General features: G+C 45.9%; 2 protein-coding genes across 2 annotated transcripts in view; one reads left to right on the top strand and one right to left on the bottom strand.

Annotated features, from left to right (window-relative positions):
• Positions 1-13,213, bottom strand: part of SERPINF2 (serpin family F member 2) — a 222,795-nt gene extending 209,582 nt beyond the window's left edge. The window contains exon 1 of the mRNA XM_066263077.1: positions 13,208-13,213. The gene's annotated coding sequence lies outside the window, so the exon portion shown is untranslated. The remainder of the gene's footprint in view (positions 1-13,207) is intronic.
• The window catches only part of PITPNA (phosphatidylinositol transfer protein alpha), a 49,901-nt gene that overhangs the window by 26,000 nt on the left and 4,022 nt on the right, over positions 1-19,879 (top strand). Inside the window, exons 6-11 of the mRNA XM_066263078.1 lie at positions 968-1,042; positions 3,163-3,246; positions 5,107-5,184; positions 5,336-5,446; positions 6,595-6,717; positions 19,021-19,089. Of these exons, the coding sequence (XP_066119175.1) occupies positions 968-1,042; positions 3,163-3,246; positions 5,107-5,184; positions 5,336-5,446; positions 6,595-6,717; positions 19,021-19,065 (516 nt within the window). The 3' untranslated portion in view covers positions 19,066-19,089. The remainder of the gene's footprint in view (positions 1-967; positions 1,043-3,162; positions 3,247-5,106; positions 5,185-5,335; positions 5,447-6,594; positions 6,718-19,020; positions 19,090-19,879) is intronic.

Below are 19,879 nucleotides of genomic sequence, written 5' to 3' on the forward strand. Positions count from 1 at the left end.
AAGCACTAAGGGAGACCTGACCTGTGGTGGCGCAGTGGATAAAGCGTCAACCTGGAAATGCTGAGGTTGCCGGTTCGAAACCCTGGGCTTGCCTGGTCAAGGCACATATGGGAGTTGATGCTTCCAGCTCCTCCCCCCTTCTCTCTCTCTGTTTCTCTCTCTCCCTCTCTCTCTCCTCTCTAAAAATGAATTTTAAAAAAAAAGCACTAAGGGAGGAAGATAGTAATTATCATGAAGAGTTAATATGATATGCTGAGAAGAGAACTTTGGGCCTCAGCAGAAGTCTGGCTGGGGGGAATGGGCAGTGACAGATTTGTTTGGTTGGTTAGGAAGTATTCCTGTATTCTTCCCACATTACTAATAAACCATTAGTACTTTGGGCATAAGGGAATACAGCAGAGAGGTTAAATTCATGGATTTTGAAGTCAGACCTGATTTTGAGGTCTAGCTCTCATCATCTCTGTGGCCTTAGACAAACCACCTTACCCTTTTTTTTTTTTTTTTTTTTTTTTTAAATTTTTTTTTTTTTAATTTTTATTTTATTTATTCATTTTAGAGAGGGGAGAGAGAGAGAGAGAGAGAGAGAGAGAGAGAGACAGGGGGGAGGAGCTGGAAGCATCAACTCCCATATGTGCCTTGACCAGGCAAGCCCAGGGTTTTGAACCGGCGACCTCAGCATTTCCAGGTCGACGCTCTATCCACTGCGCCACCACAGGTCAGGCCCACCTTACCCTTTTGAGCTTCACTTTCTTCATCTATAAAATGAGGGTGATATTACTACAGACCTTATAGGCTGGGGTGAGGGTTGAGTGAGATAATGCATGCCTAGCATTTTGTGGGCTCCCAGTAAAGTTAGCTGTTATTATGGGGCAGAAGTTGGAGTTTTTTAACTGCCTGTGATCCAGTAATGGTTATTCTCCAATCCTGAGCCTGGTGACCATAAGGTATTTTTTTTCCCCCCTTCCAGAATGAGTACATGAAAGAAGACTTTCTGATTAAAATTGAAACCTGGCACAAACCAGATCTTGGCACCCAGGAGAATGTAAGTAGCACTTCTCAAGAGCTCCAAGGGTTTCCAATCTTCAGGGCAGAGTAATTAGGCTCTGCCCTGTGCTTCTCCATTCCTTTTTTCCCCCTTCTTTTCCAAGTGAAAGGAGGGGAGATAGATTCCTGCATGCACCTCCAGTGGAATCCACCTGGCAACCTCTGTCTGGGGCCAATGTTCTGCCCATCTGGAACCATGCTCATAACCAAGCTATTTTTAGTGCCTGAGGTGGAGGCTCCATGGAGCCATCCTTAGTGCCTGAGGCCAATGCGCTCAAACCAATCGAGCCATGGCTGCAGGAAGGGAAGAGAGAGAGAGAGAGAGAAAGAAGGGGGGGGAGGGATGGAAAAGCAGATGGGCATTTCTCCTATGTGCCCTGACCAGGAATCGAACCCAGGACATCCAAATGCTGGGCCAACACTCTACCACTGAGCCAACTAGTCAGGGCCAGCTTCTCCATTCCTGCCATGGGATTCTTTCTGTGCTTTTCGTTTTCCTGGCCAGGAAGATACAGACCTATCCTAATAGCATAGGATTGCTCTGTTTCTAATTTGCAAAACACACTCTCCAAGGCTCTGTATAGGCCTTTTTGTTTGTTTATTTATTTTTGTATTTTTCCAAAGTTAGATAGCAGGAAGGCAGTCAGACAGACTCCCGCATGCACCCGACCAGGATCCAACCGGCATGCCCACCAGGGGGCAATGTTCTGCCCATCTGGGGCTTTGCTCCTTTGCAGTGGGAGCCACTCTAGCGCCTGAGGTGGAGGCCACAGAGCTGTCCTCAGTGCCTGGGCCAACTTTGCTCCAATGGAGCCTTAGCTGCGGGAGGGGAAGAGAGAGACAGAGAGGAAGGAGAGGGGGAGGGGTGGAGAAGCAGATGGGGACTTCTCCTGTGTGCCCTGGCCGGGAATCGAACCTGGGACTTCTACATACTGGGCCGACACTCTACTGCCTAGTCAACTGGCCAGGGCCTTCTTATAGGCCTTTTTGTAGTACTGGGATTGACCTAGAATGTAACTCCTGGCACAGAGGACCTATATTTTCAAAACATCAAAATTATAGCCTCTGTAGAGCACAATTTGCCAAAAACTCCTCAAATCTGAAATACACCTATCTGTCTGACCTGTGGTGGTGCAGTGGATAAAGCATTGACCTGGAACTCTGAGGTCGCCGGTTCAAAATCCCGGGTTTGCCCAGTGAAGGCACATACGAGGAGCAACTACTATGAGTTGATGCTTCCCACTCCTACCCCTTCCTTTCTCTCTCTCCCTAAAATCAATAAAAAATAATAATAAAATAAAATATACCTATTCTTTTTTAAAATATATATATACCTAGCCTTTACTCCACAGTTCCACACCTAGGAATTTATCATACAGTTACTTTTCACATGTGTGAAATAACTTATATACAAGAAGATTCATTGTAGTAGTCTTTTGTATAGCGGAAAATGAAAAACAGCCTTGGCTGAGTGGCTGTGTTGGTGAGACTGCTGTCCCTACATGTCAAGGTTGGGGATTCCCCAGTCAGGAAACATACAATAATCAACCAATGAATACATAAATAAGTGGAATAACAAATTGATATTTCACTCTGTCCCTCTAAAATCAATAACTAAAAGAAATAAATATAGCATGACCAGGCGGTGGCACAGTGGATAGAGTGTCGGACTGAGATGCAGAGGACCTATTGATGGGCTTTTATATTTATTTATTTATATATATATATTTTTTACAGAGACAGAGAGAGAGTCAGAGGGATAGACAGGGACAGACAGGAACGGAGAGAGATGAGAAGCATCAATCATTAGTTTTTCATTGCGCATTGCAACACCTTAGTTGTTCATTGATTGCTTTCTCATATGTGCCTTGACCGTGGGCCCTCAGCAGACCAAGTAACTCCTTGCTGGAGCCAGCGACCTTGGGTTCAAGCTGGTGGGCTTTTCCTCAAACCAGATGAGCCCGCACTCAAGCTGGCGACCTCGGAGACCCAGAATCTCGAACCTGGGTCCTCTGCATCCCAGTCCGACGCTCTATCCACTGCGCCACCGCCTGGTCAGGCGTAAAGGGTTCTTTATAGCTGACAAAAACTACACAATGGTCCTCCTTATTCCTACAGGTGCATAAATTGGAGCCTGAGACATGGAAACATGTGGAAGCCATATATATAGACATTGCAGATCGAAGCCAAGTACTTAGCAAGGTAGGAACTGTTTAGAGATGTGGGTGGCCATTGAGATGCAGAAGTTACTTTTTAGTGTCAGAGAAACCAGGGAACCAGACCCAGCTTGGCTGAAAGGGAAGTTTTCTCTTGGGTGTTACTTGTTTTATTTATTTTTAATTAGTATTAAGAATTCTTTTGTCTTGACTTGGGAATGCCACCAGGGATATAGTGGCCCAGAGGTCTGTGTCCTGTTTAGCCTCTGAAAATGTAGGTACTATTGGTAGTCCTAAGGGTGATTTGCCTTGCTGAAATGACACTGAGCCCGAAACTAGTTCTCAAATTTATTTTTCCACTCCAGTAATTAAGAAACATTTATTGCCTGCCTGTTCTGTTTGGAGTATTTTGTTCTGTATGTGTTCCAGGCAAGGGGTGTTCCAGGTATATGAAAAGACAAGTCCCCTGCCCTCAAGAAGTTGGTAATGGCTTCTCAGAGTAACAAACATGGAAGCAGGTGCCTAGAGGATGACAGTCCACTGCTTGACCATACAGTTGCAGAGAGCAAGGACTAAGTCTGCCCTGCTCACTGCTGTGCTCCCAGGAAGTATTTGTTTAGAAAAGGGGAGTTCTCCCTCATCCAGCGCTGTTCCTATCTGATAGGCCTGCTGGGATCAGGGTGCGGGAATTTGGCTCTCTGGCCATTAGTAGAAATAAAGTTTGTTTTCTGTATCCCAGTGGTGTGACACCTGTTTCCTGGAGTCACTCTGTATGCTTAAGATATTTCAATTTGTTTATTTTCAAAAAGATGTGAAAACCATCTTGTGCTTTCTTACCTGATAATCTCACTCCCACCCTCAAAAGGTTAATGGATTTTTCAAGAAACTTTTTATTGAAGTACAGTATAATATATATAGCAAGGTGAATATATCATAAGTATAAGCTTGATCAATTTTCTCAAACTGAACATGCATAGTCAAATATTTCTCAAATACTAGCAAAGGGTGTGACTCAGAGTGTTTTGTCAACTCTGGTTTTGTATGAACAGAGAGAAGCAGAGGTAGGGAAGATTTATTTTTTTAGAGTACATGTAAATAATCTTTGCTTTGGGAAATACTTTATGACTGTGTTTGTGTGTGATTTGTTACCTCTTTTTATTTCTGTTAAGTATTTGCTATACTGAGTTGGCTTTTCCAGAGCCCCTGGTCAATGCAGAGGAACAGCTAAAGATAAACTTCTGTTACGGTTAATTAACACAGCGTTGACTGCATTATAAATCAGTGGAGTGAGACTGACTAATACACAAGAGGAGACTGTGCATTCAACATTCTATGTCCTATACATTGAACCTTTTCAATAATGATTAAAACAAGCCTGTTTAAAAAAAAAAAAGCACAAGAGAGAACATATTAGATTTCAGGAATGGCAGCCAGTTGTTCTCAGCTCTGTTTTAGAATCATCTCCAGAGTTTAAAGAACAAAACTCCTTGCTGCCCTTACCAGCAGATACTCTTAGTCATTGGGTTTTAGGTAGAGTAGCCTGGAAATTTGTATTTTGAAAAAGTCATTCCTGGTAATTCGGATGCTCACCCCAGGTTGGAAATCTGTTTTAGACAGTAGAAATACGTGCCTGCTCAGACAGCCTGGTAACCCTTTACTATGGTAAAATTGAAAACAAACCCCGGCAAAGAAAATCCCACAGAATGCCCCTCCAAGGCAAACGTAAACAGTTCTCTATCTTGTTTATAATGTTTTCCTGTATTTTCTGTGCCAGCAGCATAAAGACTGGTATGAAGTGTACTCTGATAGAAAATCTGATTCCTCTCTCCCTCCCTTCGTTTTCTTATCTCCCTTTATTCCTTTCTCCCTCTTCTTTTCTCCCTCCCAATTCTACTACTTCTCTCAGGATTACAAGGCAGAGGAAGACCCAGCAAAATTTAAATCCATCAAAACAGGCCGAGGACCCTTGGGCCCCAACTGGAAGGTGCAGTTCACATCCTTACCCCCAGGGGGTGGGCACAGTGTGGGTGGGTGTCACCCCGTGGGTGGAGGAAGAGAATGCCTGGGTCTGGGCTAAGGGAGAGTCAGAGGTCTACCCTGTTAGTTACCTACCTGTGGGTATGTTTCTAATGCAGCAAGAACTTGTAAATCAGAAAGACTGCCCATACATGTGTGCATACAAACTGGTTACTGTCAAGTTCAAGTGGTGGGGCCTGCAGAACAAAGTAGAAAACTTTATACATAAGGTAAGTGACCAGGGCGAGGCCTTCCCAGTGTTTACGGGTTGGTGGGGTGTTTTGCCCAACAAATGAAGATCATAAAACCCATGTAACTTGTATCCTAGGGTAGATGACATTCAAATATTTCAGTTTGATTTCCCAGACCCCCACTTGTCCTTGTACTTAACTCTCTTACAGTTTAGTGCTGTCCATCCAAGGGCACCACCTGTGACAGGGAAGGAAAATGAGGCAAAAAGAAAACAGGAGACAGGAAGATGTTTGCTATGATTGGAATACAAATAATGGCCCTGGCCAGTTGGCTTAATGGTAGAGCATTGGCCTGGCATGTGGATGTCCAGGGTTTGATTCCTGATCAGGACACACAGGAGAAGCCACCATCTGCTTCTCCCCCCCTTTCTCTCTTTTTCTCTCTTCCTGTCTTGCAGCCATGGCTCAGTGGGTTCGAGCACATCGGCCCTGGGTGCTGAGGATGGCTCTGTGGAGCCTCTTCCTCAAGCACTAAAAATAGCTTGGTTGCAAGCATGGCCCCAGATGGGCAAAGCATCGGCCCCAGATGGGGGTTGTCAGTGGATTCCAGTTGGGGCGCATGTGGGAGTCTGTCTCCCCTCTCGCTTGGAAAAGAAGAAGAAATAAAGAAATACAAATAAAACTTAGTCTCTCTTTTTTAAGCCAAAAGGCTTAGAGGCAGCAAGCCAAATTCTCCAGTGCCTCAAATTATGGAACTAGACAAATATAAGGAGTTTTTTCTGTTAGAGCCTCATTCTTGGGCTGCATTTTGTAATTGCTGGCCAGTTTTAACCTGGCTTTAGGCTCCAGAGACAAGGAGGAAACTTGGCACAGTTGTTTTGGGGCCTTGGCTTAGCTGTGAGCTCATGGGTTGCCTATCTTGTTAGCGTTTTAGACATAGGGCCTAGCTGTGAGTTAGATACCCATTTTCTCCTGGAGGCTCCTAGTTGGAGCCATACCTATTAGATATGTGAAGGCAAAAGTCACTGACGTATGGGACTGGGGGGCTGATCCAGACAAGCCAGCCAGGCATCACTTCTCTCCCACTTCCCGCTGAAGTGTGCATATTGTCTCAGAGATCTTGGGGAGCGGAGCCACACAGTGGCCTTCAACTTCTGGGTTCTAACTGGGTTCTCTCCTTTTTATAGCAAGAGAAGCGTCTATTTACAAACTTCCACAGGCAGCTGTTCTGTTGGCTTGATAAGTGGGTTGACCTGACTATGGACGACATTCGAAGGATGGAAGAAGAGACGAAGAGACAGCTGGATGAGGTAAGTGGATGCCCAGAGGAGACGCTGGGGCTCTCAACTAGAAAAACACGTGAAGGATTCTGTCGTGCTGGACGAGTTCGCTGAGGGCACTGTTCTGTGGTTCTAGGAACATGTCAGTGTCTCCGGTGGGTAAGATCTAATGCCAGGCAACCTGGGAACTCTAAGGAAGAAAATTGCCTGTGCTCTTGAATTTGCAGTCTAGTTGAGGTCTTGGCATATCCAGAGACAAATCTGGCAGTCGTGTTGAATGGCAAGTGAGTAAGACAGGTGCTGCAGTGGTTCTTAGAGCTGGCTGGCGGGATCGTGCTGGGCTAGAGATGGAGGTGACCCCGGGAGGAGGCAGGCTAGACCAACCTTGAACCATGTGCATGGCCAACAGAGGACACAACAGTGCACACACAATTAACTTGAAGGTGGTTTTGAGTTTAGAGCCTTAGTTCTGGGAAGGGGGGGTGCTTGACATGACTATGACTCCCAGAAGAAGAGCTCTCTGCTCCAGGGGAGCCTGAAGACCTGACATTCCCCCGCTTTGTTGGAGACGCTCTTGCGAGGCTCACTCGAGGAGATCGTCCTGAAAAACATTCACATACTCACTGTGTCTAAGGCACTGTTCTGAGGGCTTTTACGTGCACTGTCTCCTGTGAGTCTCACAAAACCCATGAGTGGACACCGCTATGATCCCCACACTTACCGTATTTCCCCATGTATAAGATGCTTCCTTGGCCTGACCTGTGGTGGCGCAGTGGATAAAGTGTCGACCTGGAACGCTGAGGTCGCCGGTTCGAAACCCTGGGCTCGCCCGGTCAAGGCACATATGGGAGTTGATGCTTCCTGTTCCTCCCCTCTTTCTCTCTCTGTCTCTTTCTCTCCTCTCTCTAAAATGAATAAATTAAAAAAAAAAAAAAGATGCTCCCTTGTATAAGACACACCTTAATTTTGGGGCCGAAATTTGAAAAAAAATTGTATTACATAAAGTTATAGGACTCAAGATTTATTCATCATTAAATAAGTGCAAACACAACAGCGTGAAAAAACAGGAAATGCAAGTAAAAAAAATCTACAACCACTGTATAAGGCTCATCTGGTTTTTAGACCACACATTTTTCAGGAAAAGGTGCATCTTATACATGGAGAAATACTGTTGATAAGGAAGTGGAGGCTGTAAGAGTTCAATGTGTGTCCAGGATCACTCAGCCTGCTGGAGATAAGGTCAGGGTAAAAGCTGTAGCTCTTAATCACACGGCCTCTTCTCCCTCTAAATGCCATTTGGAGCTTCCTGCTTTCTTGGGGCTAAAAATAAGGGAGAAAGTTGTTTCATAAGATCTGCCATCCATTTCTCCCTTCTTGCCTTGGGTGGGTTAGCAGATCCTGGTTGTCTAGGCAGACATTGCTTTCCATGGTCTTGCCTGGCTTTCCAGCAGGGCCTCAGATGAGACCCAGGCCTGGGTGCTGTGGTGCCCCATGCTGCAGGGCCCAGGAGCTCTTCCTTCCTCTGGAGCCCTGCTGGGAATTGTTTTTACCTACAGGATCACACTTCCTGGGTTGATTCACTGGTTAAGTGGTATGCTGAGATTCTGTTAAAGGCAGATGTTTCTTTTTTCTTTTTTCCAAGTAAGAAGAGAGGAGATAGACTCCTGCATGCTCTGGGCCGATGCTCTGGCCACCTAGGGCCATACTCACAACTGAGCTATTTTTAACGCCTGAGGCGGAGGCTCCATGGAGCCATTCTCAGTGCCCAGGCCAGTGTGCTCAAACCAATTGAGCCATGGTTACAGGGAAAACAGAGAGACACATAGGGACAAACAGAAAGGGAGAGAGGTGAGAAGCATCTGTTCTTTGTTGCAGCACCTTAATTGTCCACTCATTGCTTTCTCATATGTGCCTTGACCAGGGGGCTCCAGCCAAGCCAGTGACCCCTTACTCAAGCCAGTGACCTTGGGCTCAACCCAGCGACCTTGGGCTTCAAGCCAGTGACCTCTGAGCTCAAGCCAGTGCCCATGAGGTTATGTCTATGATCCCATGCTCGAGCCGGCAACCCTGCACTCAAGCTGATGAGCCCACGCTCAAGGTAGATAGTCAGTGCTCAAGCTGGTGATCTCGAGGTTTCGAACTTCGGTCCTCTGTGTCTCAGGGCAATGCTCTATCCACTGTGTCACAGCCTGGTCAAGTCTTTCAGCTTTTGATATTAACTGTCATCTTCTTCCTAAGGACAATTGAGTTTTTTCACTCCATCAACCATTCACACTCTTCCTCTCTCCATCCTCCAATATCACAACTTCAGGTTCATTCATTTTTCTTTTCTTTTTTTTCTTCTTTTCACATGAAAGGAGGGGAGATAGACAGATTCCAGCATGCGCCATGACAGGGATTTACCCAGCAACCCGCATTTGGTGTGATTCTCTGCCCATCTGGGGCCATGTTCGCAGAGAAACTATTTTTAGCCCCTGGGGCTGATGCGCTCGAACCATTTGAGCCATGGCTGCAGGAGAAGAAAAGAGAGAGAGAGAGAGAGAAAGGGAAGGGGATGGAGTGGAGAAGGAGATGGTCACTTCTCCTGTGTGCCCTCACCAGGAATCAAAACCTGAACCTCCACATGCTGTATAGACGCTTTACCACTGGGCCAATCAGTCAGGGCCAACACTTTGATCTAAAGATTTCTTCAATTCTGGAAAATGTTTCTGTATTATCTATTTTAGAATTTTTTCCCCTCTCTTTGCTCTCTTTCTGGAATTTTTATTAGTCAGAAGCTGGACCTCAGGAATCAACCTTCTAATTTCCTATTATCTTGCCTCTTTTGTCTGCTTTCTAGGAGATACTTTCCAATGTTAAATTTTCTCTCTTCTATTGCATTTAAAACATTTTAAAGCATTTCTTGTTCTGTGTTTTTTTTTTAAACTGTCTTGAGAAACATTTTTTATTTTGTTTTTATTTTATTTATTCATTTTAGAGAGGAGAGAGAGATAGGGGGGAGGAGCTGGAGGCATCAACTCCCATATGTGCCTTGACCAGGCAAGCCCAGGGTTTCGAACCGGCGACCTCAGCATTTCCAGGTCTCCAGGTCGACGCTTTATCCACTGCGCCACCACAGGTCAGGCTGTTCTGTGTTTTTGTTGTTGTTGTTTAGCCAGAGAGACAGATAGGAAGAGAGAGAGATGAGAAGCATCAACTCATAGTTGTGGCACTTTAGTTCATTGATTGCTTCTTTATTTTTATTTTATTTATTCATTTTAGAGAGGAAAGAGAAAGGGAGAGAGAGAGACAGAGAGGAGAGAGAGACAGAGAGAGAGAAGGGGGGGAGGAGCTAGAAGCATCAACTCCCATATGTGCCTTGACCAGGCAAGCCCAAGGTTTCGAACCGGCGACCTCAGCATTTCCAGGTCGACGCTTTATCCATTGCGCCACCACAGGTCAGGCCATTGATTGCTTCTTTTTTTATTATTATTATTATATTTTTTTTTTTGTATTTTTCCGAAGTTGGAAACGGGGAGGCAGTCAGACAGACTCCCGCAAGCGCCCGACCAGGATCCACCCGGCATGCCCACCAGGGGACGATTCTCTGCCCATCTTGGGGTGTCGCTCTGCCACAATCAGAGCCATTCTAGTGCCTGAGGCAGAGGCCACAGAGCCATCCTCAGCACACAGGCTAACTTTGTTCCAATGGAACCTTGGCTGCAGGAGGGGAAGAGAAAGACAGGGAAGAAGCAGAGGGGGAGGGGTGGAGAAGCAAATGGGCACCTCTCCTGTGTGTCCTGGCTGGGAATTGAACCCAGGACTCCTGCACGCCGGGCTGACGCTCTACTGCTGAGCCAACCGGCCAGGGCCTGATTGCTTCTTATACATGCCTTGACCAGGGACTCCAGCCGAGTCAGTGACCCCTTGCTTAAACCAACGACCTTGGGCTCAAGCCAGAAACTTTGGGCTTCAAACCGGCAACCTCTGGGCTCAAATCAGTGACCATGGGATCATGTTGATGATCCCATGCTCAAGCCGGTGAGCCTGTGCTAAAGCTGAATGAGCCCACGCTCAAGCTAGCAACCTCTGGGTTTCAAACCTGAGACCTTAGCATCTATCCACTGCACCACCACTGGTCAGGCTATAGAAGGTCTATCTTTTGAGGCTGTGGGATCCCTATATTTGAATGATAATGCTGTCTTGTGAAATCTCAATAATTTCTGTCTGGCAGTGGCTGACCCCAGGACAGACCACCCAAAACACTGCATAACATCTTGAAATATGGGAGTAGCTTTATTTTCTTTTTAAATGCAGTTTCATTTTTCAATATTAAAGTAATATGTAAGTATTAAACATTTTGGGACAATAGTGAAAAGTAGAAAGAAGAAAATGATTGTATTCTCACCATTTTTTTATTTAAAATATTTTAAGACTTTATTCATTTTAGAAAGGGGGGGGAGAGAGAGAGAGAGAGAGAGAGAGAGAGAGAAGGAGCAGGAAGCATCAACTTCCATATGTGCCTTGTCAAGGCAAACCCAGGGTTTCGAACCAGTGACCTCAGGGTTCCAGGTTGACACTTTATCCATTGAGCCAACATAGGTCAAGCCTGTACTTGTACCATTTAAGAACAAACACTAGAAACATTTTCCTGCATTTCTCATTTTATTTATTTGATTGATTTGAGAGAGAGAGAGAGAGAGAGAGAGAGAAAACATTACTTTGTTGTTCCACTTACTTATGCATTGACTGGTTGATTCTTATATGTGCTCTGACCTGGGATTGAACCTGCAACCGTGGCATATCAGGACGATGCTCGACCCAACTGAGCTGCCCAGCCAAGGCCTCTAAGTCTTTCTACATACTTTTATTTAGTTATGATTGTATTACATGTGCCAGGTGGTTTATCTTACCTTTTTGTATGAACATTATAACAAAGCATTTTCATTTGATCTTAGCCAAAAGGCTGAGACGCAGTATGTAATGAAGCATTTTCCTACTAAACAAACTTCACATACATCAGACTGCAACATACATACTACTCTGTATTCTGTCATTACCCTGTGTTGAATTTTCCTTCATGTTGTTTTCAGGTTCTCACTGTTTAAATAATGCTGTGATGAAAATTTTTTATGCACCCAGTTATTTTGGTAATTAGGATTATTTCCTTAGAATAAATTCCTACAAATGGAATTAGAGAATTTAAGACTCTTGTTATTGCCAAATTGCTTTCCCAAAGGACTGAACCTATTTATAGAGAAGCTTTCTAAAGAATTTTGAAAACCAATTCCACACGTGCCTCATGTCTGTGTTCCTTTGGAAATTGGTCTGCAGTTACTTTCAGTGTCTTCAACTGATTTTTTTAACAAGCTTTATATTTTAATTCAACTTTTTATTTTGCGTTGAGTGTAATAGTCACATCAGTTATATAAGAAATAATAGAATCTGTTTCTTCCAATGGCAATATCTTGTAAAACTCTAGTATAATATCAAAACCAGGTGCAGATATTGATATTTTTACCTTTTTTTTTTCCTGAAGTGAGAAGCACAGAGGCAGTCAGACAGACTCCCTTATGTGCCCGACTGTGATCCACCCGGCATGCCCACTAGGGAGCGATGCTCTGCCCATCTGGGGATTTGGGGGGTTACTCCATTGTAGCCAGAGCCATTCTAGTGCCTGAGGCAGAGGCCATGGAGCCATCCTCAGCGCCTGGGCCAGCTTTGCTCCAGTGGAGCCTTGGCTGCAGGAGGGGAAGAGAGAGACAGAGAGGAAGGAGAGGGGGAGGGGTGGAGAAGCAGATCTGCGCTTCTCCTGTGTGCTCTGACCGAGAATCGAACCCGGGACTTCCACACGCCGGGCCAACACTCTACCACTGAGCCAACCAGTCAGGGTCATATTTTTACTAATTTTTAAGTCAAAAGAGTGTTTCATACTTAATGGCAAAACAATTTTCAAAAGATATCAAAAAATATTAAAACTCCAAGTTCATATAAATAAATAAAGTAGAGCCTGACCAGGCGGTGGCGCAGTGGATAGAGCGTCGGACTGGGATGCGGAAGTACCCAGGTTCGAGACTCCGAGGTCCCGCACGGGCTCATCTGGCTTGAGCAAAGAGCTCGCCAGCTTGGACCCAAGGTCGCTGGCTCCAGCAAGGGGTTACTCGGTCTGCTGAAGGCCCACGGTCAAGGCACATGTGAGAAAGCAATCAATGAACAACTAAGAAGTCGCAACGCACAACGAGAAACTGATGATTGATGCTTCTCATCTCTCTCTGTTCCTGTCTGTCTGTCCCTGTCTATCTCTGCCTCTGTAAAAAAAAAAAAAAAAAAAATAAATAAATAAATAAATAAATAAATAAAGTAGATAAATGAAAGCCCCTTTCCTCTAACCCCTGGCCTCATTCCTAGAGGAAACCACTATGAAAGAAAAACAAACTAGGAGTTTCTATTTTCATGTTCCTCAACTATATGTATATTTATATATATCCTGCAGTAGCTGGAACCAAGAAACACTACAGACTTCTGATAAAATCTCTCATGTCACTTAGGCCCCAGGAAATAAGCATTCTTTGAGCATCTCATAAGAATGAAATAATGCATTTTTATTTCAGTGGCACCCTGGGGCACCTTGTCTCTGAGAGTAGGGGAAGCTGTCAGGTTGCCTGATGGGGAGTTGCATCTTATATCAACCAGTAAGAAAACAGGATCTAGCTTTGCTTTAGCAGTGAACTCTCAGAATATACAAGGATCTTGTTGAGGTGCAAGAAACTGCTCCCATGATATGAAATTATTTTTCTCTGTGCTTATTGAAAATTTATGTGAATGGTCATTAGTGAGCTGACATTTAATAAGTATGCTTTTATCTTTTTTAAAATAATTTAAAGAATTTCAGGCTCTGGCCGATTGGCTCAGTGGTAGAGTGTTGGCCTGGTGTATGGATCTCCCAGGTTTGATTCCCGGCCAGAGCATACAAGAGAAGCACCCATCTGCTTCTCCACCCCTCCCTCTCTCGCTTCTCTCTCACTCTCTCTTCTCCTCTCCTCCTGCAGCCATGGCTCAATTGGAGTGAGTTGGCCCTGGGTGCTGAGGATGGCTCCATGGCCTCCGTCTCAGGCACTAAAAAATGGCTCTGAACACAGTGGAGCAAGATCCCCAGATGGGCAGAGCATTGCTCCCTAGTGCGCCTGCCAGGTGGATCCTGGTTGGGGTACATGCAGGGAGTCTGTTTTTGCCTCCCCTCCTCTCACTAAATTAAAAAATATTTTTTAAAGAATTTCAAACTTTGCCTGACCTGTGGTGGCGCAGTGGATAAAGCATCAACCTGGAAATGCTGAGGTCGCCGGTTTGAAACCCTGGGCTTGTCTGGTCAAGGCACATATGGGAGTTGATGCTTCCAGCTCCTCCCCCTGTCTCTCTCCTCTCTCTCTCTCTCTCTCTCTCTCTCTCTCTCTCTATCTCCTCTCTAAAATGAATAAATTAAAAAAAAAAATTTCAAACTTTGCTTGAATGGTGCAGTGGATAGAGCGTCAGACTGGGATGTGGAGGACCCAAGTTGAAACCCTGAGGTCACCGGCTTGAGCGCGGGCTCATCAGCTTGAGTGCAGGGTCACTGACTTGAGCATGGCATCATAGACATGACCCCCTAGTTGCTGGCTTGAACCCAAAGGTCGCTGGCTTGAAGCCCAAGGTCTCTGGCTTGAGCCCAGGGTCGCTGGCATGAGCAAGGGGTCATTCACTCTGCTGTAAGCCCCCCCACCCCTCCCTCAAAGGCACATATGAAAAAGCAATCAATGAACAAATAAATGCTACAACAGAGAACTGGTGCTTCTCATTTCTCTACCTTCCTATCTGTTCCTATATGTCCCTCTGTCTGACTCAATCTCTGCCTCAATCAAAAAAATTTTTTTTCAGGCCCTGGCCGGTTAGCTCAGTGGTAGAGCGTCGGCCTGGCGTGCGGAAGTTCCGAGTTCGATTCCCGGCCAGGGCACACAGGAGAAGCGTCTATCTGCTTCTCCACCCCTCCCCCTCTCCTTCCTCTCTGTCTCTCTCTTCCCCTCCCGCAGCCGCAGCCGAGGCTCCATTGGAGCAAAGATGGCCTGGGCGCTGGGGATGGCTCCTTGGCCTCTGCCCCAGGCGCTAGAGTGGCTCTGGTCGCGACAGAGCGAAGCCCCGGATGGGCAGAGCATCGACCCTGGTGGGTGTGCCGGGTGGATCCCGGTCAGGCGGCGCATGCGGGAGTCTGTGTGACTGCCTCCCCGTTTCTAGCTTCAGAAAAATACAAAAAAAAAAAATTTTTTTTTTCAAACTTATAGAAAATGCCAAGAAGAATGCAATGCCTCTTTACCCAGAGACTCCATTCCTTAAAAAGTAAAGGATACATCTCTTGCCAGATAGCTCGGTTGGCTAGAGCATTGTTCCAAAGCACAGAGGTTGCCAGTTTGATCCCTGTCAGGGCACATACAGGTACAGATGGGCCTTGGCCAGTTGGCTCAGTGGTAGAGCTGGCATGTAGATATCCCAGGTTTGATTCCGGTCAGGGCACATACAGGTACAGATGGGCCTTGGCCAGTTGGCCCAGTGGTAGAGCTGGCATATAGATATCCCAGGTTTGATTCCGGTCAGGGCACACAGGAAAAGCAACCATCTGCTTCTCTACCCCTCCCCCTTCTCTCTCTCTCTCTCTTTCTTTCTCACTCTTCTGCAGCCATGGCTTGATTGGTTCAAGTGAGTTGGCCTTGGGTGCTGAGGATGGCTCTGTTGCATCCGCCTAAGGTGCTGAAAAAATTGGCTCAGTAGCTGAGCAACAGAGAAATGCCCCAGATGGGGAGAGTATCACCCCCTAGTGGGCTTGCCAGGTGGGTCCTGGTCAGGGCACAAGGAGGAGTCTGTCTCTGCCTCCCCTCCTCTCCCTAAATTTTTTTAAAAAAGGAACAGGCCTGACCTGTGGTGGCGCAGTGGATGAGGCGTCGACCTGGAACGCTGAGGTCGCCAGTTCGAAACCCTGGGCTTGCCTGGTTAAGGCACATATGGGAGTTGATGCTTCCTGCTCCTCCCTCTTCTATCTCTATCTCTCTCCTCTCTAAAATGAATAAAATCTTTAAAAAAAAAAAAAAAAAGGAACAGATTGATGCTCCTCTATCCTCTCTCTCCCCCTCCACCACCCCCTCTTTTGCTAAAAAAAAATAAAAATAAAAAAAAATAAAAAAAGTAAATGATACAACCCAGGATCCCAGGATCACACACTCTAGCCTTCTAGTCTCAATCTGTGACATTTCTTAGTTTCTCCTGGACTTCCATGACCTTCATTTCTTTTTTTCTTTTTTGAGAGAGGCAGGGGGAATGAGAGGAACATCCAGCAGCTCCTGTATGTGTGACCTTCGCTTTTTTTTCTTTTTTTTTTTTGTATTTTTCTGAAGCTGGAAATGGGGAGGCAGTCAGACAGACTCCTGCATGCACCCGACTGGGATCCACCCGGCACACCCACCAGGGGGCGATGCTCTGCCCATCGGGGCATCGCTCTGTTGTGACCAGAGCCACTCTAGCGCCTGAGGCAGAGGCCATGGAGCCATCCCCAGCGCAGGGGCCATCTTTGCTCCAGTGGAGCCTTGGCTGCGGGAGGGGAAGAGAGAGACAGAGAGGAAGGAGAGGGGGAAGGGTGGAGAAGCAGATGGGCACTTCTCCTGTGTGCCCTGGCCGGGAATCGAACCCGGGACTTCCGCACGCCAGGCCGACGCTCTACCACTGAGCCAACCGGCCAGGGGCGACCTTCACATTTTTTAGGGTTATAAGGTAGTCATTGTAGAATGTCTCCCAATTTGGATTTGTTCAGTGATTCTGCATGATTAGATCCAATTTATTTTATGCCAAAATGTCAAAGATTCAGTGCTCTTTTCATTGTATTTTTTTTCTGTCTAGTTACTGATGAGGTTACCTTTGTTCACCTGAAACACAACAGGGTATCCCAGGCTGGTCTTGTTCTTTCTGTGACAAAACACTAGAAACGGCCTTATCTGCAAGGAGCCCTGGTTCCTTTTATTGGAGGGTGGTGTTGGACTGTGAGGTGTGCACATTACTGTTGGGGCATTGCTGCTCCCAGGACTTCTCCCAGGATAGAGCTCAGGAACTTTTACACTTATATTTATTTATCTATCTTACATATTATATTCATATAAAATACCCCCAATTCCAAACCAATACCACTAGGTCAAGTTTTTGTCTTTTAAAAAATATGACAGCCTGACCAGGTGGTGGCGCAGTGAATAGAGCGTCGGACTGGGATGCGGAAGGACCCAGGTTCGAGACCCTGAGGTCGCCAGCTTGAGCGCAGACTCATCTGGCTTGAGCAAAGAGCTCACCAGCTTGGACCCAAGGTCGCTGGCTCCAGCAGGGGGTTACTCGGTCTGCTGAAGGCCCACGGTCAAGGCACATGTGAGAAAGCAATCAATGAACAACTAAGAAGTCGCAACGTGCGAGAAACTGATGATTGATGCTTCTCATCTCTCTCCATTCCTGTCTGTCTGTCCCTGTCTATCTCTGCCTCTGTAAAAAAAAAAAAAAAAAAAAAAAAAAAAAAAAAAAAAAAAGATTAAAAAATATGACAGTGGGCCCTGGCCAGTTGGCTCAGTGGTAGAGTGCCGGCCTGGCGTGCAGGAGTCCTGGGTTCGATTCCCGGCCAGGGCACAACAGGAGAAGCGCCCATCTACTTCTCCACCCCTCCCCCTCTGCTTCCTTTCTGTCTCTTTCTTCCCCTCCCTCAGCCAAGGCTTCACTGGAGCAGAGTTGGAACAGATGGAACCAAGGTCGCTGGCTTAAGCAAGGGGTTACTCGGTCTGCTGAAGGCCTGCAGTCAAGGCACATATGAGAAAGCAATCAATGAACAACTAAGATGTTGCAACACGCAATGAAAAACTAATGATTGATGCTTCTCATCTCTCTCCGTTCCTGCCTGTCTATCCCTCTTTCTGACTCTCTGTCTCTATTAAAAAAAAAAAAAAAAAGAATCTCTGCAAAGTGTGCCGCTGGTATTAAAATTTTAGTGGATGGAACATAACTCTGAGGAGGGCTATAGCTTAAAAGTCAGGATTCTTCAGAGCTTGTGTACACACACATGCTACAGGACAGTGTTTGCAACAAAGAAATAACACCGTATTCTGTGCCACGCCCTCTGCTTGTACTCTGCTAAGTACTCTACATGAATTATCTTTATTAATCTTCACCACAACTCCATGACATATGTGCTGTTATTATCTCTGCTTTATTATTATAGAAATTGAGGCTTTGCAAGCAGTGAAATAATGTGTTCAAGTTCTCACAATAAGTGATGGAGCCAGAATACAATCCAGGCAGTTTGATTCCAAAGGTCATGCTCTTACATGCTCAAAATTTGTTGAATGAGCCCTGGCCAGTTGGCTCAGCGGTAGAGCGTCGGCCTGGCGTGCAGAAGTCCCGGGTTTGATTCCCCGCCAGGGCACACAGGAGAAGCGCCCATCTGCTTCTCCATCCCCCCCCCCTCTCCTTCCTCTCTGTCTCTCTCTTCCCCTCCCGCAGCCGAGGCTCAACAAATCCTGTGTCCACTCTTGGATGGTACCAGTGACAAGGACCACTCAGTGCTTCCAAAGACCCTATTCTGTTTTTCAGCAGCTTAACACTTCTTTTAAGCTGAGATCTACCCCCTGTACTCTCTACCTATGTTTTTGTGCCAAACCCTGGTGCCATACTGTGCCCACCTGATTGACTGTGCAAAGCCTCTAAGCAGAGCTCAGGAGAGGGGATTGCTAGTCTCTCTGCCTGAACACTGCGTCCCGTCCTCTCATTTCCAGGGAACCAGAGGATTCTCCCGCTCCCTTCCTTCAGGTCTCTACTGAAATGTCATTTATCACAGAGGCCTTCCATGGCCAGCTCCCCACAGTTGTTCTCCATCCCAGCAGTCCTCAGCCCCATCTGACATATAGTTTGCTAGTTCCCCCCACCTTGTCCCCAGAGTGCAAATTCCTTGAGTTGAGACTTGGTTTGTTTTGGTTCACTGCTCAATCCTCAGGCCTGTAGCAGTGCCTTGCACAAAAACGATGCTTCATAAGTATCTGTTAAATGATTGAAAAAGAGAGAAACAGAAACTTAAAAATACCAGCACTGGGACATGGGAGAGAAACGGGAATCATGAATGGTGAGATAGTGACACAGGGCTGTAAATGGTATGGCTTTGGCTCAATTCATGCAGAATTCTATTCTTCTGATGGACTTTATGCACAAAAAATGCTCCACCCTATCTGCTGGCAGATTGTAATTGCAGGACGTATCTGCAGTAGAGTTCTATCAGCAGCAAGAACCTTTAATTTTTTCTGCTTTTTGTTTCAGATGAGACAAAAGGACCCAGTGAAAGGAATGACAGCGGATGATTAAGGCCACTCCTCCCCATTCTGCACTGTATGTACCCGTTTCTCATAGGTGCCAAAATCAGTGTGGGTCCTCGAGGCCTTAGCAGCTTACTGTAGAGTCTGAAAACTGGCTTTATTTCTCACCCTGCCCTCTAGTAATAATGATGACTGCCATGCTAATTAAACAGGCTTATAATGCTCTTGGACTTCCATTGAAAGAAATTATGACTGTTAGGGCATTTCAGAGACATGTAATTTTACAAAGAACTACCCAGACAGAGACATGGACAGGGTGGTGAGACAGAGTGGGGTGGGGGTGGTGGGTGTAGGATTAAAGCTTATCTGCAACTACTTAACTCTTTCTCTCCTAACTTGAGCCATTTCAAGTTGAAGCTGGGATTCTAGGGCACTCTCTATACCCACACCCCTGCCCCATGCCAGGACCCCAGTTCCTAACTCCCGACTGATAACATCCCCTGCCCCCCCAGCCCAGGAAAGTCTGTTGGCATTTATTGTTGTATCTGGTGCTTCTTTCCTTCCTCTTTATACCCCCTGATACCACACTAAGTAACTGTCCTCATCAGAGACAGCATCTTTCAGAAGCCTGGAAAGTATTTCTTTCCAGGTCATAGGACCAGGATAGGATGTCCCTTGTTTCATATTGTTGCTCTTCCCTAATTCTGTTCCTTCTTTTTTTTTTTTTTTTAAAGACAGAGAGAGAGTCAGAGAGAGGGGTAGATAGGGACAGACAGACAGGAAGGGAGAGAGATGAGAAGCATCAATCATCAGTTTTTCGTTGTGGCACTTTAGTTGTTCATTGATTGCTTTCTGATATGTGC

The sequence above is a fragment of the Saccopteryx bilineata genome, chromosome 2 (assembly GCF_036850765.1).
Source record: "Saccopteryx bilineata isolate mSacBil1 chromosome 2, mSacBil1_pri_phased_curated, whole genome shotgun sequence".
NCBI lineage: Eukaryota > Metazoa > Chordata > Mammalia > Chiroptera > Emballonuridae > Saccopteryx > Saccopteryx bilineata.